The following is a 24,790-nucleotide window of genomic DNA, read 5'->3' on the forward strand; positions in this document are numbered from 1 at the left end:
AAACACTAGAGGAGAGAAGACAGATGATTCCAAAAGTCTCCAAATAAAATATTTTTGTTTGCTCTCCTTACTCTTCGGTTCCACTGATCTTTCACCTCAGAGTTTTTCCAGAAGGGTGTCTTCACTGTTAGTTTTACTGATCAATAGTGCAGAAGGATATTCATTAACATCTTTGCAAGTGATGTGTAGCATTTCTCTTGTTCACATGCATTCTGCTAACATACTAATGGACCTTGAAAGGTTTCTAAATATCTGTACAAGTCATTATTTCTGTGAAAATTTACCCAGTTAGTACTCATTATTCTCATCAGTCATACATGCCATTAATGTGTGGTTTAGTGTATAAATGACAACATAGAAATAATACGTTTCAGCTGGTAACAATGAGCAGCTCCAATTTGAAAGGGTGTAATGTACAGAAAATTTATTCACAAATAAGTAAAAAGCATTCTTCAACATGAATAATGTATTCACAATACTGAACAAGCTCTTTTTAGGAACGGGCTTTTTGGCCATTTGGTGGGAATGGAACTAGCCAACTTCTCACAGCACTGAATAGCAGTCACCCAGGAGTCGCCTGTGAGCTCTGCGGGAAGGGGCTGTGATGTGAGGTCAGGCTGCTGTGTGCAGGCTCAGAATTAGCAGAAGTAGAACGCTGCAATTGCGACTTCCATAAAGAGCTTCCTATGGTTGACTGGTTGGCAATTAAAAAAGAAACAGAAGTCATATGAAGTCCTGAAGTTTGTGACAAAACACTAAAAAAAAAATAATCCCAGTTATAGATCAATACACTGAGATATTCCCCCTTGCATGCTGTGTGGCTTGAGCAGAATTCCGGCTTGTTCTGGAGTGTATGGGACAGAGCAAAAATGGAAAGCTGGAGCTGGAATTTCCCCAGGCTGCTTCCCTCTTTGCCCGCAATTTGTGAATGCAATCTGTGCATATTTTCACTATGGGAAGGACTGGCTACACAGTTGTTAGGATGTCCAAAACCAGACACAGCTAAAAACTTTTCTTGGGTCCTTTGTCCCTTCTGTGCTATCACAGCACAGACAGTAAAAAGTAAGTAGAGATACCACATGCACGTCTAATCCTTTAAGCAGGTGACTTCATGTTGCTTATGAAATAGGGTTCTGCAGAGATCACCCCTCATTTTTATTGTCTTAAAAAGAAACAGAAGTAGCCCTACTCCAGTGTCGAGGCATTAAAACCCCCATTTTTCCGCAGACACCCCCCCCACACACACACCCGGCGGGAGGGTCGGAGGTGGGGCGGCCCGGCCCTCACCCTCACCCTCACCCTCACCCTCACCCTCACCCTCACCCTCGGCTCTGACCCGGGCCCGCCGGGGCGGCTGTGGGACGGCCTGGCCCTCACCTTCATCCTGGGCCTAGGCCTGGGCCGCCCGGGCGAGGCGGGGCGGCCGTGGTGCGGCTCGACCCTCACCCTCACCCTGCCCCGGGCACAGGCCCGGCGGCCGAGGCGAGGCGGGGCGGAGGTGGGGCACCCGACACTCACGCTCACCCTGCCCCGGGCCTGGCGGGCTGAGGCGGGGCGGGGCGGGGCGGAGCGGAGCGGAGGTGGGGCGGTGCGGCCCGGCCCGGCCCAGCCCAGCCCAGGCGGGCGGAGCGGCGCGGTGCGGCGCGGCGCGGCGCGGCGCGGCTCGGAGCGGGCGCGCTCCGGAAGAGGGAAAGGAAGGAGCGGGGCGATGGCGGCGCGGAGCTCGGGCGGGGATGCGGCACTGCGCCGCGCGGCCGAGCAGTGGTTGCTCTGGGATAAGGTGAGGGGGGCGGCGGGGCCTGGGTCCTCCATGCCCACCGGGAGTGCGGGTGGCGGGGCGGGAGGGGCTTCCTGGTCACGCAGGGAGGTGGCGGCGGGGTAACAGGTCTGTGGGGTGTCGGGAGGCTTTTAAACCGTGTCAGCGCCCGGGGCGGTAAAGCCGCTTGCGGGCTCCTTTCCCTCCGCTGCCGAAGCCCCCTGGCAAAGCGGGGCGAGGGTCCAGTCGGTCACCTCCCGGGGCCGGCGGCCCCCGCCGCGCTGTCACCGCTGTCACGGCAGCCCCTTCTCCGGCTCGGAACCCCTCTAGCCGGGCTCTGTCGTCGCTTCCAGCGTGTTGAATTTCTTGTTTAAAAGGGGCTGTGTTTTTCGCAGTAGGGGCAGCTGATAGGCTTAAGCCGCTAAAGGCAGGAATAGGTTGCCGGGTTGTCCGTCTCCCGGTGCTAAAAACCTCTAGGGATCTCCGTATTTTTGTTTACTAAAATACTGTTTCCAGAAGATACGTGGGAAATGTGGAATCCGCCCTCTCTCTGTTTCTGGTGTTCCCCAGTGTCGTCCAGTGCTCAGTGACCCTCACTGTGCGTAAAACAGCTCCTCAGTCTTCAATATTGTCTGGTTTCGGGGTTTTCCTCCCCTTTTCCTGCTGTTGCTCAGGAACACTTCAGCATGCGTTATTTCCTCTCCTGTCAAGGTGCTTAATCATCTTAAGACTTATCTTTGCGTCCTTCAGGTTTGGTTTTGACAGCACTATAAGCAGAGGTAAAATCCTCTGTGTATTTCTATATTCCACACGCCTAAAGAAATGTCCTGCCATAGTGGTGGTCTGGAAGTGCTTATATAGCTTCTTGCTGCTGCAGTTCCCACCGAGGTGTGGGCCCATACTCAGTATATGTGCTTTGCATTTATTTTTTTATGGTCCCTCTGCATGAAATTTGGTTCATTTAGCTGTACTGGAGCACGCACTGGCCATTGCCCTCCTTCAGTCACTTTAATGAGTGCCCCGGGCCCAGCACCATACAATCCCCTCTGGGTTTTGTGCAGCCTACATATTAGTTTAGTAAAAGGTTTTCTGCTTATTTCAAGATTGTCAATGAAAACATAGTGTAATTCTTTTTTAGTATTCTTTCCAGGTTCTAAAGGACACCATGAGAAGTACCTCAAGTTTGTTGTGATTCTTCATTAAAGACTGTTCCACTGGTTAACTGACCAGTTAGCCAGTTCTATTTTTATTAATGATAATGCAGTGCCAAGCCAGGCCTTCTTGAAGAAATGCTACTGTATCACATCAAAGAACAATAACCTTTTGTGCCTTTTTTTGTTTTCCCCCAATTTAATCAATTTTGAGAAAAGAGTCTGGTTTTAAAGGGCCTCTTATTTCTGTAGCTTCCTTGACTGATGTTAGTTATATTCCTGTCTTCTGTGTAATGATTTCATTTTCAACTGGTTATTCCAACTATTTTGTGAAACCCTCTGGAAATCTAACGCAGCATCCCTTATAGTATATTTGCTTTTGAAAGGTTAATTCTGTGTTAACAATTGCGTCTGACTCAGTAATAATTCACCGGTGTGCAATACCCATTGCTGATTGCTCAAAAACAATGAGGTATTTTCATTTCTCAGGGAGCTCTTACATGTTTGTATTGAGTAACAGAAAAATCCGATATAACCCTTGTCCATTTACTCTGATATTAAAAAAAAAAGTTCCTTTTTGATGTGTAGAGATCGGTTAATATTTAATGATGATAAGCTGTGCGTTTCTTGCAAAATAATAGTTTGCAAGAGCAAGCCTGTATGCCTGAAGACTGTCCTGCTGACTTAACAGGAAGTTTTTACCTAGATAACAATTACTGAACTCATTAGCAGTCTATTTTTGTCACTGTATTCATTACAGAAGTACCATATCTTTCATTCTTCCTATTATTGATCATAAAATTATGTATAGAAAGCAGCTTCTGTTTTTATTAAAAATACAACCTGTTTAGTCAGTAGCTGTCCTTCTACTTTAAAAAATTGTGGGGACTCCTGCACTGATGAAACCTCTTTGGGGCCTTCCTTTAGATTAAGGCAAATAGCTCGCATGTAACAGATGATGTTAAAGCAAACTGCACTACTGCTTATTAACCCTGTATTAAAATACCTGCCACTGTATTCACAGAAATCAGTACTCTCATGCTCACGTCCAGTTTTGTTGGAGAGTAGAAAAAGCGTAACCTGAGAGAACCAGCGAGGAAGGAACAAAGCAGCACTCCATCCTTCAGATACAATAGGGTCCTTCTTAAATACAGGTGCCGTGAGGATTTGGTTTTGCCATTTTCTTCTGCTTAAAAAAGAGCTTATTTTTGTTTTGTTTTGTTTTTTTTTTTTGCTTTGCTGTATACAATGGCATCATAACATTCCTAAAATTGAAACAAAATGGGACCAGTCATCTGTACAGTAAAAAAAAAAAAAAAAAAAAAAAAAGGCATGTTCTTAGGAGTATATAGCCATAAACAATTATAACAGTAATTCTGGAAAAATACTTCTGCTATATTAAACAGACTTGGACTTGGCTTTTTGGCATTACTTTTTAGAGTGTGTGGGTGTGTGGTGGCAGGGGGAACAGCCCAAACAACTAAATCCATGTAGTCAGGTTTTATGTAGCATATGATGTGGACTGAAACTCTGAGACTCAGGCAGCCCCCTGGATAAGTATGATCATTTGACCAGGCATGAAAAACAGGAGGATCCTTTTAGTTTCACAGTAAATAACAAACCTGGGAAATTCCTCTAACAACCAAAACTCTCCTTGTTTGTGAGAGCTACAGTACAATCCTAGCGTCCAGCTGCCCTTCTTTATTGGCATTACAGCTTCTGGTCTGTCCAACATCTATACAGATGTGTGCAGCATCTACCTAAAGAGATGCCTGTTTCAATGGTAAGAGAGAACTCCTGTCCACAAAGCTCGTGCAGGGGGGGAAAAAACGAAAAGGTGACTGGGCAGTGTACAACGGCTGACACAAAAGGAGGCATTCAGGCTTTAGTTATGAGGCATAGGCCTGATACTGCAGCAAAAAGTTCAGGTCAACTTTTAAACAGCCTAAGCTCAAAATAGTTATGCTGACCTATATTATTCTACAATAACATAGAATTATATTTATTCTGTAATCATACAGAATTATGTTGAGCCTCCTTCAAGGAAGTGGCAGTTACAGCGTTCTTGGACTGGTAAATTGGTAATTCTTACACTGGAAATCAGTAATTCAGGTGTACCTAATTGGTTACTGCAGCCAGGAAACCTGATTTTGTTTTTTATTTATTTAATGATTCCAGCTTATTCTGCATTATATAGTTTACTCATTAGCACCAAAGGCTCTCTATTTTTTTTGAGTGTTTATTTAAACTATGGTGTTTGTCCTGCAGCAGCAGGTGCACAGATCAATGACTAGGGCATCCAGACCCTGGTCTCAGTTTGGTTTCGAGAAGGCTTGCACCTTTGAAGGCAACTCACTCGTGTGCCTACTCTTGTGCATGTTATGGAGCTGCAGAAAATACATTTTTTTTTAATTTTTTTTTTTGCCTAGGATGATATGCCGTCCCTTGCTGTAAGCATACCTAGGTCATCCGAGGAATACTGAAGCCTGTGACTTTTATGAGGTCGTTTGATCAACCAGAAATCAAAGCTTATGTCCTTTTGGAAATTATAATCTTTGTACTGTGGTGTAAAGTGTGTGTAATCATGCGGTGACTAACCTGCGGAGTATGCCGCCTCTCCACATAACCCTGTTGCCTAGTGGCTGGAGTGTGCCATCTGTCCTCTTGGCTCATCAGTTTTCAAGAAATCAAATATTAAACTTCACAAATGCCATGTTACTGAGATTGAGTTGTCAGGGCATACAGGACTTTATGAGTTCCTAAGCTTGGAAACAAAGACAGTTGATAACAGTAATGAGTCGATATAAGTAATAGACCAGGAAAAGCAGTGAGACCTAGAAACTTCTCACTGTTCATGAGCAGTCTGGCGTGGCCTTTCCACTGCCACTCTGCACAGTCATTTTATTTAAGAATTCGGGTGTAGTTGCTAAGCTTTCATCCTGAGGGTTGTGCTTATTTTTACAAGCATTACCTGCAAATATATTGCAAATTGTCATCTTTATCTTCTGAGCAGTCTGCTTAGTTTTGCTGCTGCCTCTGGTGTTAGACAGTCTTGGGACAAGGTTATGATTTTATTTTTTTTTTTTAAACTCTACTTGTAGCACTATGGAAATAACAAGTATTTCTTAGTCATCAGCTTAACTTACTTTCTTCTATGTTTAGAGTAGTTCTGTTGTGATGGCAAAAATTCTCTGAACTGTAAAGGTGCTTTTCTATTTGTTTTTGGTTTGTTTTTTAAACAAGAAAATACTAAAATAGACATCTTGGAAATCTTTTCACTTCCCAAAATGCGATATATACACTACTGTCAAGGCAGCATGTTCACTTGAGATAAATCTAAAACAAGTAATACTTGAGATTTTACTGACTTAAAATCAGGAAGATGTAGAAGTTCTGGTGCTCTTGAAGTGATGTGCGATGTTTTGATACTGAAATAACCCAGCACTGAGAGTGGAAAAGAAAGTCAGGTCTATTAAGAAGCTTCAGGCTATTAAAACCAAGCCAACACTTTTCTAGAATATCTGAATTTTGTGTCTACAGAATCCAAAAACTTCTGCAATAGTGAAGCAACTGGTTGCTGAAGGAAATGCCGGAGAACTGCAGAAATACTTTGGCTCGCGGATGGAGTTTGGCACAGCAGGGCTCAGAGCTGCCATGGGAGCAGGGATTTCCCACATGAATGACTTGACTATTATCCAGACAACCCAGGTACTGTGGTCAGCACTTTATCTCACTTAAACTGCTTGTATATGTGAATGGAAGAGCCTCTTTTATGACAAGCAAACAGGTATTCTATGGAAGTACAAGTTTTTTACTACTACTTCAGTTTTCAGAAGTAATTTAAATCATAATTAGCGGAGTGCTGATCTCTGGAAAAAAAAAAGGGAGAGGAAAGCTATTAAGCCATTAAAATAAGTTCTTTTCCATATTTGATTTGCAATTGAATTTATATACAGCTACAGTTAAGCTCAAGTGGATCAGTTACCGCTGATGTAACAACTACAAAAAAAAGCCAGAGGTAGCTAGCATTTGGTTAAGCTTTGTGTATGTTGGACATAAATTTACATAAATGCAGTGAAGCTACATAAACACATGTAGATCCTAAAGTAGATCTGCTTGGGGAGAGTTCAAAAACACCCAAAACCTTAAATTACTGCAGCCTGGAGTGGTGGTGTATCATGTCCTAAACAGGTGTCACTCTTAAGGGTGAGATTCAGTTAAAAAACAGAGAGATTTCAGTTTAAAAAAAAAAGAAATGTTGGCCATTTTCTCTTCCTCATCTGAGACCTAACACAGCTAAATAATTTCTCAAAACCTGCAATTCAGACTAATCGTGTTAACTATTTATTTCTGGAGTTGGTTCTGATTTTTGGCAAGGTACTTAAATGCTGTCCAGCTTCACTATATTGATTGGAAGTTTTCTGATATTTCTTGGTGTTTATTGGTCCTAGACAAACTGAATCCCAATCCAGTTCAGTGAGATGTTATGCGTGCTCACCTTTCTAAGACATCAGCATCTTAGCAATCATCTTAATATTTAATTTATCATTGCATTGGGTTAATGAGATGGATTTGTTGTCTTCAGGGATTTTGCAGATACCTTGAGAAGAATTTCAGTGACCTGAAAAAGAGAGGAGTTGTGATTGGTTTTGATGCTCGTGCCCATATTTCCAGCGGAGGTAGTAGCAAAAGGTAATTTTAAGGCTTTAATTATTTTGTATATGCCTTATATGGTCCATTATGGTTTTATATCTGCTTCAACAGTATTTTCTCTTTCTGTAAAGTGAATTAAGGTGAGGGATTTATAGTATTTTTATATTCTATTAATGCCAAAGCAGTTCTTAATAGTTGTGCTTTGTTTGCTGGGAATAGTGAGGGAAGACATTTAAATTGAGTTTGTATAATAATTTGAGGTTTATGTATGTGTTTTGTTTTTTTGGTTTTTTTTTTTTTTTTAATTGGGGGATGACGATGACTATGAATTCTAGGTAATTAATTGGTGAGAAAATGAATGTAGTACTTAGGCATCTTTTCTTCCTGTTTAGGTTTGCAAGACTTGCTGCTAATACTTTCATCAGTCAAGGAGTTCCAGTTTATCTGTTCTCTGATATAACACCAACTCCTTTTGTGGTAGGTTTCTCTATTATGTATTTTCATATACACACAAATTCTGTCAGACATCTTGCATTACTTACATTAAGGAAAACTAGACAAACTGCTTTTAACTTTTTAAGCTCTACCTGCTGTTAGTCTTGTGCTTATTTAGCTATATTTAGTTTACAACATTCACAGCAAGAGAAGGAAGAAGCTTAGTGGAGTTTCAGTGACAGTGGGATGTCTTTCTATTCATTCCTGCTTTCAGGCAGTTTTCTTGTAGAAGACATCTCATCATTTCTAAATTGCTGTGGAGTCTGAAACATACACACACATTTAGTTTTGTGATGGTTGGTTGGTTTGGTTGAATTTTTAATTTTTTTTTTCTTTTGGGGGTTTTGAATCCAAAGTAGCCTTTTTTAATAGGTTGTTGGGAGGGCAGCGACGTTATGCCAGGAGGGTTGTTGAATTTGTCTGCGTTTTCACCATCGGATCACTAGGTGTCAGTGCTCCAGAGCAATAACGAAAACCCCTGCCTTTGCACTAAAAGCAATAGTTGCCCCGGATACCAGTTCCTCCCGTGAGTGTTGCAAACAGAACATAGTGGGATGAAGACTTTGTTTGTAGTGTTCCTGTACTGATACAAATTTTGGTAGATTTAGGGTGAAATTCTTTGTAGTGCAGCTTAAAGCGGTGTTGCAAGAACTGCAGTTGATTGCATTCGCTATTAAATAAAAAGCCAGGAGTAAACTCAAACTGGACCTGTGATTACAAATAATGCTTTATTTTTAATTAATTCTATCTGTTTTGGACTAATTTATAAGAGCTCTCTCCAAAACAATTCTCTTCTGAACCACAATAGAGTAGTTGCTCCATGGGCTGCTCTCAAAAGATTGTATGGGTGAGGCAGCTCCAGTTGTAATTCTCTACCTTCTGCCATTCTACCTCTGACTTCTGCCATTACCCCGACAGACTTCGCACCCTTAAAGACCTCGGGTATCTCAAGTCATTCTGCAACAGGCAACACATACATTCACTTTCTTTCTATGAAAACATTACTCTAGAGATCCATAAAGTGTCTGAAACAACACTAAGAATATATAAATGGGAAAATGCGCAAGAAAAAGCGAGGGCCAGGTGAGGTCTAGTGGAGCAAGTACTACTCAGCTTCTGTGTTAGAGAGTCAGTCTGTAGGAATCACATCCTGGATTTCTTTTTGTTCAGCAGTATGGAAGTACTGCACATACATGAGAGTAAATTATATATAATATGTTGCACATTCTACTTCAGATAACTTTGTCTTGTTACAGCCATACACAGTAACTCATCTGAAGCTTTGTGCTGGAATTATGGTTACAGCGTCCCATAATCCAAAACAAGATAATGGTTACAAGGTATTCCTATGCGATTTATTTTCTGGCTTTTTCAAACATTGTTTTCTATGCAGAGAGACTAATACTATTGTGTATAGTTCCTATCATGTTATAGACCAAATTAATTGACAGTTTGATCTCTTCTAGATGTATGTATTTAAAGCTAGTTATACTAACAAGATAATTAAAATCTTAGCTCTGAAAAGCAGGAAGATAAGTAATACCATTGCATAGTTTGGAACGCTTTAAAATATTAACTGACCTCTTTTCAAAAGCATTAATCATTTCTCCAGTTCATGATTTTAAAAGATCTCCTTAGTTTAACAAACCCAGAGAATTAAAAATATGTGAAACCTAATGAGCTGCTTGTACAAAACATTTTGAATAAATTCCATTGTTTTCTTGGAGTATATTTGTCTTTTGCTAAGTGACACAGTTATTAGTGTGACTTTTTTCTATGACAGAAATCTAATTTCCACTGAAAAAAAACATGGCTGAGCTGCCTGTCTGCCAATCATCCCATAGCTGGACTAGTCATGTACAGACTGTCTCCACAATACAAAAATGGAAGTTGGGAGATCTTTTTTGACTTTTTAATAGAAAAACAAGGCATTAGCAGGGATGATTTCTTGCTGTCTCTCCCTCCAGAAAGTCACGTCTGTTTAAAATTACTTTTTTAATATTTCATGTATTGATCTTGATAGCTTGTTTGGATGTTTTATCAATTACTTTTTTAATCAACTTCATTTTTTCTTAATGTTTTATTGTTTGGCCGACCTATGTCCATGGCCCAGATACCTAACAGTACCTTTCCTAAAATTTATGGTGTGTAAACCATCAGTAGAAGGACGTGTGCAAACAACTGTCAAAAATTTAAACATAAGTAGTACACCTCTTCCTGGATGTGTAAACAATCAACAAAAAGGAGAAGACTACAAGTAAAGAAGATCTTGAAACTTAGTTGAATTTGTGCTTGTTCTTCTGTAGGCAGCTGCAAAGGTTTTGTGCCTTTCTCCTTGATTTTTTTTTTTGTGGTAAATGTGTTTCAGTTTTGCACACTTTTTTCTTTTTAAGAAATCTTCAATATAGAATGATTATACGTAAAAATCTGGAAGAAATTGTATGAAATAGCATGGGCAAGTTATGAATCCCAAAGCTGGCAGATAGGCTGAAACTTGAATCTTCTCAATGAATGAGCTGGGTCTTGCTTTGTGTTTTACTACGGATTTTGGTATTTTCTGATAAAATTAAACAGCTCTTTTTATAAAACAAAAATGGGCTGTGAGAGGAAACACTGAGAATATGAACAGGGGAATACTCTGGGTATACTTAAGCCTAATCTACTGTAATACTCTACCGAATGCAGTGCACCTTAGCCCACAAAAAAATAACAAAGCTATCCTACAATATTAATGACCAAATACTCACTTACCCTATTTATTATTTAGGTTTACTGGGAAAACGGTGCTCAGATCATTTCCCCTCATGACAAAGGAATTTCTCAGGCTATTGAGGAGAACCAGGAGCCGTGGCCTCAGGCTTGGGATGACAAACTGATTGACAGCAGCCTGCTACTTCATGATCCATATGCCACGGTCAATAAGGAGTATTTTAAAGACATACAGAAGCAGTGTTTTCACAGGTAACTGCCATTAACTCTGTTAAGAATACAGGATTTTTCCATCCTGTATGTCATCGAGGCAGTTTAAATTGATGGAAGTCAGGGCGGCCATGATCCTGCCATGATCCAGTTCTGTCTGTGCCTTCTTGACATCTTTTGTGGTAGGACTGGCAGCTCTGTGGTGACGTAGTAGGCCAGTTCGTAAAGCTGGTCTGGCACAAGTCTAACCCAGCAAAGTGAGCGATGAGTTTCTGATTATATCATCTCCCTGTATTCGCATGACCATGCATTAACCAAATACTACAGCAAAACTGGGGCTCTCTTGTGCAGCTGGGGGTGAGCTGACACCAATGGTTCAACAGCCTTAAATTGGGCTTCTAAGAAGGTGAAGCCACCTCCTGGTGGCCTTGGGCGCCTTGCACAAGCCTATGACTTGCTCAGTAAAAACTTTACTTAACAAAATCAAGTGGATGTTTCTCTTTGTGATTAACAAGTAGAATTAGTTTATGGATTAGATAGGCAGCAACCTGTTAGATCTGCTTATTTACATCATAATTTTAACCACCAGTAACCATGTTCTTACTCTTGCTAAAAACAAAGTCAGAACTACTAGAAAGTCGGGGCTATGTGAGAAATTACGCTGCTTTTTCAGACTGGGAGTCAAATGTCTCCTTAGGAGTTTTGATGCCTTTAGGTATGTTCTATGCTTTCAGCAATGTACTCCATAAAAATGAGTGTGCTCAAATGAGGCATGCTGCTGTTGGTTCACTGTTTTCACAGTCTTTGGAGGTGCTTTAAATGGGAGAGTTGGGGATGAAAAGTCTTATTAGTCAGTTGTATTTATTTTCCACTCGCCTCCTTTGGGGTGCATAGAGTGTATTATCTTTCTTATTCCACTGATTTGCACGTACCGGGACACTAGATACCAAGAGTGACTCATATTGCTGAAAAATGAGTCTAAGGCAATTTTCAAGCCATTACCCTTAAAATCTAACCTCCTTTAATTTATAATTTTAACAATGATATAGAATACTGAGTCATATCTGTAGTATAGTATAGTAGAACATAGTCAATTTTGTGCAGAATATTCTTCCATATCCAAGTTTACTGTTAATCTGTTTTATTTCAGGAAAATAAACAAGGAAACAAACTTGAAATTTGTTCATACTTCTGTGCATGGTGTAGGTCATAAATTTGTGCAGTTGGCCTTCAAAGCATTTGACCTTAGCCCTCCTTTTGCCGTTCCGGAGCAGAAGGATCCTGATCCAGAATTTCCCACAGTGAAGTATCCAAATCCTGAAGAAGGCAAAGGTGTTCTGGTAAATAGACTTTTTTTTTTTTTTAATAGTTGCAATGTCTTTCAAACAGAGTTTCCTTTCTGCCAGCAGTCATGGCTATAAATATTGATTGAAGATCTGTTTCTGTTTTCATAGCCTTACATTTAGTGAAGAGTTAGCTAGTATCCTTTCATTGACATTTATAACTCTTTTTGAACCAGTCAGATAGTAATTAGCTATAACTTTAAACTACTTTGCTCTGTGCTCTAACAATGGGCACCATTTGCACATACAACAAAGTGATACAGTTCCTTTTGAAAAAATAAAATAAAATAATAACTAAAGGGGAAGTCGTGACAGGTGGCTAGAATTTCTGCTACAAATATTTCTGATACATTTTGTTATTGGAGGAGCCTGTTGACTCTAAGTAGCTTTTTGGCTCAGGCTGCAGAAGCAGAATGATGTAGGTGAAGTTAAATATCGTGACTGTGCTCTATTGCTGCCAGGCTTGAAGTTTATTTTTTGTAGAGACACATCATGATTTTGGGTCTTTGAGATTAAATTAATTGGGAAAATTATTTAAAACCTATAAAGAAAGTGAAAATATTATTTGGGAGCATTAACACTCATCTGGTTTTGCTTACCACTTTTCCAGACATTGTCTTTTGCTTTGGCTGACAAAGATGGGGCAAAAATCATTTTAGCAAATGATCCTGATGCTGATCGACTTGCAGTAGCAGAGAAACAAGAGAGGTATGGTAATAAAGAAATACAAACCATTTACAGTTTTTACTTAAAGGCTAGGCTTATTTGGGGGATTCTTGCAATCTGTGTTGCAGAGGAAGATAGAATAGTCACAGTAGTCGGTTTTGGACTGAAAACACAGAGAAATGTGAGAGGACTGTATGAAGCAGACCACAGTGGAGACAGTAAATGAAATAGTGATTAATATTCAGCACTGTACAGAAGCCTGAATAAATACTTGACGCTTGCTGTACTTGAGATATGCACAGAAGCATGGGAATTGTTGTGATTGTGCTATACCTTTTTAAAGGTAGGGTTTCAGTTAGAAATTTTTAACGGAAGACTGATAAACATTCTTTCATACTGTGTCTATTAAATAATAACTGGATAATAATCTCGGGAATAGGGAACATTCCTGTTCTTCAATATGAGTTCCTTCTTTCTCAAATACTGCTAGACCAGACATTTTACTAATCATTAGATGATTTGGGCCTTTCTTGCTCTGTTTCCCACCTGTATGCATAATGTTACGTACCTCCATTTCACCTTAAGCTTTGTCAGTGTTTGGTACTTCTCAGTATAGTCATTTGTACTCTCTCCTTTAAGGACCAGCTATACATACGTTATTTTTCTATGTATATCCTGTCAATGGGATCACAAAAGGTAAACTTGCTCAAGCCGGGGCTTCTCATAATTTTTTCACATGTATGGAACATGTAACCTATAGTTCTGACCCAATATTGCCATCCCCTTATTTCATGCCCTCTGATATCCTGTACTTCTACAATTGTTTGCATTTCTGTATTGTGGTTATATTTGATGAATGAAAATAAGCTGAAGTACTGCACTTGGTATAATGTCTACAAATAGTGGTGTTTCTCTTTTATCTACCTTGATACAGCAGAAACTAGTCTAAGCAGTTAGAAACCATAAATCTTTTATAAAAGTAAACGTCAAGGTTTTCAGCTCAGAGAGGAGCAGAACAAAAATCTGCTGCTGGGCCAGGAGCAGAAATAGAGTAAATGAATTCCCTGTGCCTAAGAGCCAGAAGAGGGATATAAAATCACAGCAACAGTCCTTGGTACGTAAGGGATGAGAAGATCTGTTAGATGTCCTCAGTGATTGTGGATGACACAAGTATTTGAACCTGAATTAGTTATGCAAATTCCAAAAACTCTGTAAAAGAAGATGGTGCAAATATCCATTTTGGTTACCAGATAACCTCTTTTGGTCTTGCAGCAGCTTCAAATGTGGCAGTGTTTTATTTGTTTTTTGGGGGGGCTTTTTTAAACTCATTATTCTCACAGCATGAACTAAGGAGGCTTCTCTGCCTTTAGAAGAACAGGCTAATTGGCACTCTGCTGTATCTTTGGCAGTGTTAGCTGGAGTACCCTTGTTTTAATGTTTTTGGCCTGTGGGAGCCTCAGTTGGCAATTCAGCGTTGAGGGAAAAGCATAAAAAACTTTTATTTGTGCTAGTTATGATGGGTTAAAACAAGAATGCAAAATCACTTCTGGTTTTTGTCTAAAAGCTTACAGCTACTTGAAGAAGGGGGTGTTAGTTTATTGTATTTATCGCCATTGAGAGCATGCTGCTCTCATTCTGTTACCTCTTTGCTAATTGTTTAGCCAGTCTTAGTTGTCTCCTAATTTTCAGTCCTGCGTCTTCCTCTCAGACTTCTGCTGTAGCTGTTCATACACTAATCGAATATTAATATAGGCTTCTACAGTATCTGTACTTCTTCTTTGACAGAAACTCCTGCTAGAGCACACTCTCTCAGCGCTCTTACACTAAGTTGTTGCTGTGCATTGCTTTGTGCCTGTTGGCATCAATAAATGCAGGAGACTGAGTCTGCTTCTCTTTCACAACAGGTACTGTTTCTGTAGGTCTCGATTTTTGTCAGTCTGGCAGTGTCTTTGTTCCCTTCTGTGACTGAGATTTTTTGGGGCAATTTTGACATCTGTCTTTCCCTTTTTCCTTCAATTCTTCTTATTCTAGCAACACAACAATGTTAATCTTTTTTGCCTGCTTGAGTTTTTCTCCAATCTTCCTCAATGACCAATTGATGTATTTGTGATTAAATAAAAGGTATTTGTCACTGAGTCAACTAAAAATACTGATCATTTGAGAGTTGTATTTTTGTGTCTCTGTGCTTGTCTTAATAATTGATTTTATAATTTTTCTGCTGAATATTTTTGTTTTACTGAAAATATGCTGGAAATATCACTGTTTCATTTTTGGATAAACTCAAAAGCTGGTGCGTATGATGGAGGAGGAGGGTAACCGCTTCAGAATTCTTTAGGGGAGGAATTTTTTGTTTGTTCTTAATGAACACATGGTATCTTGTTACTGTTAGTTGGAACTCAGATGCAGTGGTTTTATTTTCTAGTATTCATGTATGGAAGAACCAGAAGATTTTTTTTTTTTCCCTCCAGTATTATCCTTTGAATTCATATACTTTCTTTTTTTTTTTCTCCTTTTTTTTCTTTTCCCCATCCAGTGGTGAATGGAAAGTGTTTTCTGGAAATGAGCTGGGAGCTCTTTTAGGCTGGTGGATCTTCACTTGCTGGAAAAATAACAATAGGGATACTTGTGCTATTAAAGATGTCTACATGTTATCCAGTACTGTTTCTTCCAAAATCCTGAGAGCAATTGCACTAAAGGAAGGTTTTCACTTTGAGGTACATGTTATTCCATGTTCTTTTATTTGCTTACCTACACAGTATCATATCTTTGTAAAACATTGCTTTTATTTTTAATGCCTTTTTTTCTCCTCACTGCTGTAGGAGACGCTGACAGGTTTCAAGTGGATGGGCAACCGTGCCAAACAGCTCATGGACCAGGGAAAAGCTGTTCTTTTTGCATTTGAGGAGGCTATAGGTAAGAAACAGAATATTATGTTCCAGTATCCTGTAAAATAGTGAAAGTAGGACTACTGCAAAAAATGGCATTGTAAAGGTACCCTCAACACAGCGTATGTATCTGCAGTGAGTAATCGATACCATCCATTTGGATGATTGATACACTAGTTCTAATCGTTTGTATCTCTGCCTAGCACAGAGTATGATGATGTAAGCTAGGTGTATATATCTTAAGTAGCATAGCTGTGTAGACTTGGACTGCAAATTCTGCACAGATTATTTTAAAAGACCAAACAAACACATTTTTCAGACTTCAAGTTGAAGTATGTTTAGCTGACAGTTTTAAGCTAAGTTTAAATGTGAATAAAATGAAGTAAAAACTTCCCAAAATTATACTTGTAAACTGGAAAGCCATGAATAAAAGTGATGCATTCTTGAGAAAGAAACTATAAAGCTGTAATGCTACTTTGTGAGTATCTCAGTATCTGAAAACCGGAGAAAATGTGACTAATTTTATGGATAATTACCAGTGTTACCATATGCTACCATGTAAGGGTAATCACATTTGAAACAAAGTGCTATACTTGCATTGTTCCTGCAGTGTGGCATTTCTCTTTCATGAGAGCTCCAAAAGTACTCGGGAGCATCTGGCACTGATATGATATAAATCTGTCTCTATCTTGAAATTCCATTAAATACCTTACTTATCAAAATTAGCTCTGATTAGAAGACAAAATTTTTCCACCTACGGTTTAACTCTTACAATGTCTATACTACGGTAATGTGCATTCCTCCTTTAAAAGATGTTGGTTTGCTTAACTTCCCTCCCATTTTATCTTATTTCCTCATAAAAATCTACCAAATACATATAATTTTCTTTGTTTAGGGTATATGTGCTGTCCTGCTGTTCTGGACAAAGATGGTGTCAGCGCTGCTGTTATAACTGCGGAGATGGCCAGCTATTTGGCAACCAGGAATTTGTCTTTGTCTCAGCAGCTGAAAGCTGTCTATGATGAGTGAGTTCGATTATAATTGTTTAATTTTCAGATTTTCTCCATTCCACACACTGGGGTTAATAGGGACTCAATTGCAACCAATAGTATATGAAGAAATAAAAATTGGGGTATTGTACCATTAAGACAATACTGTGTTAATAGTAATCTTCTAGAAAGCGCACCTGCTTAATGGGCATGAATGTATTTATGACTTTGTTTTGTGTGATTTTAAGGTATTTTAAAAATAATAATATTGCCTTACTAATTCTGTATTAGTTAATGAGATTTTTGAGTTATTTTTGTTTGCTTGTCTGAAAGGTTTCTCCCTTTTGGGAAGTTCTGCTCTTCGGTCCTTTTACAGAAGATTGGTCTGGGTTTTGGTCAGCAGTATTGCTGCGTTGTAGAGATCATAGTGCCTCTTGCTGCTTAAATGTGCCACACTCACAAAAACTATGATGGCAGAATGGATCTAAGTAGCTCTGGTGTATTTATGCTACTCGTAGAAGCCAGCTTGCTTCTGTCCCGCTTGCAGGGCTACTTGTTATGAAATTAATTCTACTTGGCTCTAAAGTTAGACTTTTTATTATATTACTCTGTCTTTTTTTGATGGATACTATATGTTGATTGTTCTTTCGGCTCCTGAATACTGAGATTGGAGCTGATTATGCAGAAGTGCTATAACTGTTTGGCCATAACTATTGGCTGTATACAACTGGGTATCCCTCTGAGAGCTTTTAATATGAGGCACTGCTTTTCTTTTGTTCTTGCTTAATATGTTCAAAGATCTACAGAAATCAATAGCAAAGATGGTTATTGGATTTCATGGGGCAGGGCATGTTTTTTGTGGGGGTTTTGGGTTGTTTTAAAGGAGGTAGCAGCACAGGCTGGCAGATACTTTCCACCTCATCATCTCATACACACTAACAAAGGAGTGGTGGAACCTGCAAAGAGAGGTAGAAAACTCTAGCTGTGGTATTTCTTGTTTTCCAGTCCTCGGATCTCTCATTTGCATGCAGCGCTAGCCATGCTTGTTTCGCCCACTGCTTAAGAAGGACTCAAATGACAAAGACTTGCTAACACTTGCTTATAAATAAATTGTGGACTTTATCAGCTATTGTACATGGCAGAAGTTTAGGTGGGTTCAAGAAACAGTAATATAAATGCATGGAGGAGAAATTAATGCCTAGAGCTGCAAATATAACATCTGATGTGAGAATTCCCTTAATTACTAGTAGCTGGAAGTGTATATTCAAAGAATTATCCTTCTCTGACTTGTGTTTTTTTCTTTAATACTCATTGAGTAAACACCTGCTCCAGATTGCCCTCAGAAACAGAATATTTAACTGAGTGGAACTTATCTGTGCCACAGGGCTGCTGTGTACATAGCCACGGAAGAGGACTCTTACACTTAATAAGCTCTGACTTTCAAAACAGTCTGTAGATGCACCTCAAAGATGTCACTGCACATAGTCACTGTGGAAACACTACAGATATGGAGCAGGATACAAATCTGCCTTATTAAACTGATGCTTGATAACTAGAACTGGAGGGAGGAGGTTCTTGTTCTGTTTTGGTGGGTCATTTGTGTGTGTTTGATTTTTGTTTGCTTGGGGCTAGTACGAAGTTGCGGTTTTCTACTTACTACTTTATTCTGTGTCAGATTTGTCTTGTGAGTTGCTGTTGAAGCAGAAGAAACTCTACTCTCTATTTTGGAGGTATAGAAGGAGAATCTGTTCTCAAAGAAGTAAACACAGGTCAGGAAAAGGACACAGTCCTAGCAGGCTCATCACTTCTTGTAAATACAGGATAGGTTTTGCAAATTCGCTTGCTGGATTCTTAAGACTGATTTAACAGCTGTTGACCTTCCAAGATATCCATTTTGGTATAAACATGACCCAATTTAAGGAACCTTTCAGGTTTCTAGCATGAACATCCTAGTACTAATGAAAGATTCTGCCCTTCAGATTTTCCCTGGCATCAAAGATACTCATCAAGTGTTGATCTTTAGTAAGAGCTCACTTAAACAAGCTGTTCAGGCTTGTATGCTTTTCAACAATATGCTGTTTTGAAAAGTCAGTGTCAGCAGGTCATTTGTCTTTGCAGATTCTGCATCGTATTACCTGGCAGCAAACAGATGAGGTAAAGAGATAATGTTCAGAACAGTTTGATTTAGTAGAAACACTTTAATGGGAGAGCGGCTTCTAAAGCGTGATTGGAAAAAACAGTCTGGAGTTGTTTTTACTCAGAAAAAGTCAGCTGGAATCCAGTCAGGGAAGCTATTTAGACGTAGTCTGTACTCTTCCTGTGGTGGTTAAATCTCTTCAAAGCAATAATGACATCTTTTTTTCTTCTGGTTTAGCAGTAAACTTTCTTATTTTTAATCATTAAAAAGAAAAGGTGTCTGCACAGAAGTTTCTTTAAGTATGTAAAATAGGACAATTAAGCTGTTGAAGCCTTTTTAAAACTGTAAAGAGGTGAACTGATGGTACAGTTGGGTGACAATGAGTATAGGTTCTTGCTTTGTAGAAGGTTGTATAATGTGTATGGTGTACAACTCTAAGAAGAACATTGCTTTTTCAATTCATTAATATTTTGTCTTCACAGATATGGCTTCCATATTACCAAAGCTTCATATTTCATCTGCCATGATCCTAAAGTTATTCAACAGCTTTTTGACAACCTTAGAAATTTTGATGGAAAAAACACATATCCAAAAACTTGCGGTAGATTTAAAGTTTCTGGAATAAGGGATCTAACTACTGGGTATGACAGCAGCCAGCCAGATCAAAAGGCTGTAAGTATATTTTTAAAATTACATATAAATCATACCAGTATGTATATACACATATATACAAAATTCTATGGAGAAACACTCTAAACATTATGTTACATCCTGAGTCTTAAAGTAAGTTAGATTGGGGATGATTGTTTTGCCTTGCTGGGAGGAAATGAAGGTTGGGGAAGGGGGAGAGGGTTGGGATCTTTTATTTGGTTTTGTGGTGTTTTTTCTCTTCAAGATGACAGTCTGTAAAGAGAGGTAGGAGGCTCTCGCTCTCTTGCTACAGCAGTCTTGCATTGCCTTGTTGTAAGTTAAACTGTCTGCTGAGATGTGGCTTTGGCTTCTTTAGTTTTCCACAATCCGTGTTTCTTTTTCTCCTGGAAATGCCATCACAGGGCAATTTCTGTTTGCCGTAAAAATGTTGACTATACTTGAAATGACATACGTAGCAGTAATGTTCTGCTACCAGATTCTAGGTTGAGGGTAAGGCTGTTATTTGCCTGTTGGGGTCTCAGGACCACCACGATGAAGAAAATAGAACAAAGCTTAATTTAACTGATCCTTTAGTTTTATTATATTACATGAAGTCATGGGTTTTGTCTTGAATTCATTGTATATACCACTTTCAAAGCTTCTAAAAAATTATTCTTATTATTTCTAGATACTTCCCACGAGTAAAAGTAGCCAAATGATAACGTTCACTTTTGCTAATGGAGGAGTGGCCACAATGAGAACCAGTGGGACAGAACCAAAGATCAAATACTATTCTGAACTTTGTGCACCTCCTGGAAACAGGTATTGTCACTTACAGCAGCGTAATAGGGGCTGTGTGGCTTTCTGGTATTGTTTTGGTGGGGAAGGAGCTCTCCATGATCAAATAATATTACTACAGTTATTATTTTAGCAAATGTATTTGTATAAAGCTTCAATTCTGCGAAATTTGTTGATACGTTCTTGTTGTCTCTGAAATTCCTTTGAACTTGGTTTCACATTCAGTAGAAAACAATATAAAAAACCCCATGGTGCCTCAAACGAAAGTAGATATATTCAATCTCTTTTTACATACATAGTTGCTTTAAACTTATATAACTGTATATAAGTTTATATACAGTTCCTGCCATCCAGCGTGACCTGGACAGGCTGGAGAGCTGGGCAGAGAAGAACCTAATGAGGTTCAACAAAAGCAAGTGCAAGGTCCTGCACCTGGGGAGGAAGAATGCAAAGCACCAGTATAGGTTAGGTGCAGACCTGCTGGGAAGTAGTTCTGAGGAGAAGGATCTGGGGGTTCTAGTAGACAGTAAATTGTTCATGACCCAGCAATGTGCCCTTGTTGCCAAAAAGGCCAATGGAATCCTGGGCCGCATAGGGAAGAGTGTAATACTTACAAGTATCTAAAGGGTGGGTTGAAGGAGGATGGAGCCAGACTCTTTTCAATGGTTCCCAGTGACAGGACGAGGGGCAATGGGCACAAGTTAGAACACAGGAAGTTCCGTTCAAATACACGGAAAAACTTCTTTACAGTGAGGGTGACAGAGCACCGGCACAGGCTGCCCAGGGAGGTTGTGGAGTCCACTTCTCTGGAGATTTTCATGCCCCGCCTGGATGCAGTCCTGAGTAATGTGCTCTGGGCAATCCTGCTTTGGCAGGGGAGTTGGACTAGATGATCTCTAGAGGTCCCTTCCAACTCTGAAAATTCCGTGATTCCGTGAGTGTTCTAATATACTTTAGACCCTTTTATGTTTGGTAATTATATCCTTGACTGATACCCTTGGAAATCATACAGTCTTAAAGATAAGCAATTATTAACTTACATAATGAAAATGATGCTTTCTCACAGATGAAAATTCATCTGAAAATACTATTACAAGTATAAAAGTTACATTTCTAACCATATACATTTAGTAAGAGAAGATTTTCTGAACTCAAACTGGCTATTCTATTTTAGATTATACTGTGGGTTTATGCTTCTCCATAGTCGTAAGTGCATTCATGCACATCAGTTGGAAACAAACATCAGTACATTGCTATAAGAAATCAAGTGTATATACTTTTAGCATTAATAGGAAATGTTTGTCTAAAACAATGCAACAGCCTTAAAATTCCTCAGACTGAAAATGTGCTTTTTAGCTTCTCCGCTGTGACGCTGTTTCCTGTATTTGTATGTTTTTTGTTTCTCAGTGATGTTGAGCAGCTGAAGAAGGAACTAGATGAATTGGTCAATGCTCTTGAAAAACACTTCTTTCAACCAGAAAGAAATAATCTTCAACGAAAGACTGAGTGAAATAGCAGAATTACTACCTTAATTGGTTTTTGCAGCATTAGAAGTGCATTATTTAAGAAGTAAGAAGTTTTAGGACCAAACATCTGAGAACTCTGATTTTATTAAGAGTTATTCTGGGTGCTCCTGGATCTAGTATCTTATTTTGGAAGGAAATTACCTTTACCCTTAAAGGACCAAAAAACCACAATCAGTTGAACTAAATGCTTTATGAACTAAAAGTTGACTGCAAATGTATTTCAATCAAAACTTGTTTTAATTAAATATTGTAAGTAATATCCTAATTTTTGAAAAAGCAGCCTGTTTTGTGGGGACTTCTATTTCTTTTGTGTGTGTGTAATCTCATAATACCATGCAACTTTATATATGTTTAGACTTGCAGAGCAAGTTCTGTTAACAAGAAGTACTGAAAGCCTGTCGTGAGACTTTAACAAACCCGGGGCAAATGTTTCAGAAGTAGTGATTTTTCATGGGGATTTTTGGCCCAAATACACGGGAAAGTCACAGTGAATTTGCTGGAGAGCTATTTGCTGTGGGACTATACATCATATTCCAGGTTAGAGATACTAAGTGTACTAAATTGCCTTTCAATACCATGAACACATTAAGATACTATATCTACATACAGCACCTTTCTGTTCCCTTATTGAACTAAGCATAATTAGTTCAATGCATACCCCAATCTCAGCCTGTCATACTGTATGCTACCATGACTCTGTGCGTAACTCTGCATGTCCAATTTACAGCAGAAGTTTCCATTATATTGCATGCTGCTGTCTGCACTTGCAGAGCCCGAGAGGGTTGTTTGGAGGTTACTAGTTGACTTTAGTACAAGGGTTTTCTGCATTTTCAGTGCTTGTTTTGGGTATCAGTGTCGTTCTAACGGCCCCAGTACTTCTTGGGTAGAGAAACTTCTTTGCCAAAATTACTCCTGGTATCCTGTGGAGAATGACTAGTTGCCAGACCAAGCACAGACCAAATTTAGCAAATTATTCATAAAGGACCAAACTTGCCATTCCATCCCCAGGAAATACTAGCTTACCTTGTTAACCAACGTGGTAAGCAAAGAGCACTGGATGCCTGCTTTTACCTTAGACTTCAGAGTTATCACCAGGGACACAGGGAAAGGAGTAGTCCCTGCATTCTGTGGCTCTCATGTCAGTTTTTCTTGGCTGTTCAGAGTTAAAGACAGCATCTGAATCATTCATATTGAGGTCAATCTGTGTGGCATAGAAAATTAATTTTAAAATAAAGTAAGAAGGGTACTGAGGAAACAGAGTATGCCGTTGATCAAATCCTAGCCCTTTACAGTAGAAAGCTAAAAAGATAGGTTATTAGTTTTTGCGGAAAGTGCTTGTTCACACCTTCTACTTTTCTGTTTCCATTTCTCTTATATTAACCAAAGATGAGATGAGTTTTTATTGATACATGTTTATTTGGTGCCTTGAATAACGCAGTCCATACTCCTAAATAGGACCCTAAGTGCTACTGAATGTAGTAATAACTGTAAAGGGAATCTCAATATTGACTTCCATGCAATCAGCTTTGTCACGTTGCATGAAAATTCTATACATATCAACTCCTACTATCCTTTCCTTCTGAAAATTAAAGCCTTAAAATAAATATATAGTAAATATATAGTATATTAGACTTTTTTCATGCATGTTAAGTGTGCTAAACCAGTGCATTTGCCATGTTATAAATCTGAACTGATTCTCAAAAGGAAGGTAGAACATCTTAAGACAATGACACTCATTGGTAGATTAATTGATCACCAGTCCATTTCCACCTAACCTTGTGGCAGAAAAGTCTATTAATCTGTCTTTTTCTGATTAAAGAAACTTTTTGTTCAGTAAATCTGAAGGCAGTATTACCAGTCTCTTAAAATTGTGGGCTTTGTCATCTTGGTTTTGTCCCTGGAAGTATGTTGAGAGTTCCAAGTCCAACTCGTACCTTATCATCTAGAACTGAGATGGGGAGGGATTTTTTTAAGACCATCCATAAGGGGGCATGAAAACAAGGATCTATTCTTAAGGAATTAAAATGACAATAAGAACTTTAGCTTTTGACATAGCCCAAATCTGAAGTATTTTTCCATAGTAGATGTTACCCTGTTCATTTCCTCTGCTTCCTCCGTGCTTGTGTGCTAGGTGCCCAGCTGCCCGAGACCTGGACTAATAAGTGTGTGGTACAAATTTGTGAGACCAGAGTATGAAATGGTGCTGACACATCACAAAGAAAGCATGCACCCAGGTCTTTGAGGTTTCAGTGTGGCAAGATCTGAGAAGAGAAATCAAGCAGGAACATTACTCACTGCTCCCTAACCCTGCTATTGCAAAGGTTCCTCTTTTCTCATTCGTGTGGCCCTCAGCGGACAAGGCCCTCTGTTCTTTCATTTATGAAGAGGCAGTAGTGAGATGTGAAGAGAAGAAGCTAAGGGGAAGATTAAATTGAAATAGCGTGGGGAGATCGTGTACTCGTGTACTCAAGTAGGAAAACAAAGCTATTGTGCTATTGTTCTCTTTACACATAGATTAAAAGAAAAGAGCAGGAGGATGAGAAACAGAATGGAAGACTGGGGCACCTGATTCTCCTAATTTATCCTTAATTTGTTCACCCTTCCATTCCCAGTAAGAGCCTTTCTATGTGGAACATCATCCCTTGAAGGAGTGCTGTCTTTTGGGTGTGTGGGTTCACGGTTGATGTAGGGTGTCATGTTCAGCTGCACCATCAGTTCTGGCAGAACAGGTAGAAGGATGAAGCTTGTTGGGGCAAATGGAATCCGTCTTCAAACTGGAAGAGGGGAGATTTAGATTAGATATTAGAAAAAAAATTTTCACTGTGAGGGTGGTGAGATGCTG

At 39.3% G+C, this 24,790-nt stretch overlaps 1 protein-coding gene across 1 annotated transcript; it reads left to right on the forward strand.

The window, feature by feature from the left end:
* Positions 1-1,708: 1,708 nt before the first annotated feature.
* On the forward strand, positions 1,709-22,189 carry PGM2 (phosphoglucomutase 2; the record flags this gene model as incomplete). The annotated part of the gene is made up of 14 exons (XM_082483098.1): positions 1,709-1,780; positions 6,448-6,615; positions 7,493-7,599; positions 7,953-8,037; positions 9,312-9,395; positions 10,823-11,016; positions 12,125-12,314; positions 12,928-13,025; positions 15,517-15,697; positions 15,803-15,896; positions 16,764-16,893; positions 19,477-19,666; positions 20,313-20,446; positions 21,830-22,189. 14 exons carry the CDS (start codon positions 1,709-1,711, stop codon positions 21,930-21,932), a joined length of 1,830 nt encoding a protein of 609 aa, XP_082339224.1. The 3' UTR covers positions 21,933-22,189.
* Between the last annotated feature and the right edge of the window lie 2,601 nt (positions 22,190-24,790).

Source organism: Vanellus vanellus (assembly GCF_965231255.1).
Source record: "Vanellus vanellus genome assembly, chromosome: 4".
Lineage (NCBI taxonomy): Eukaryota > Metazoa > Chordata > Aves > Charadriiformes > Charadriidae > Vanellus > Vanellus vanellus.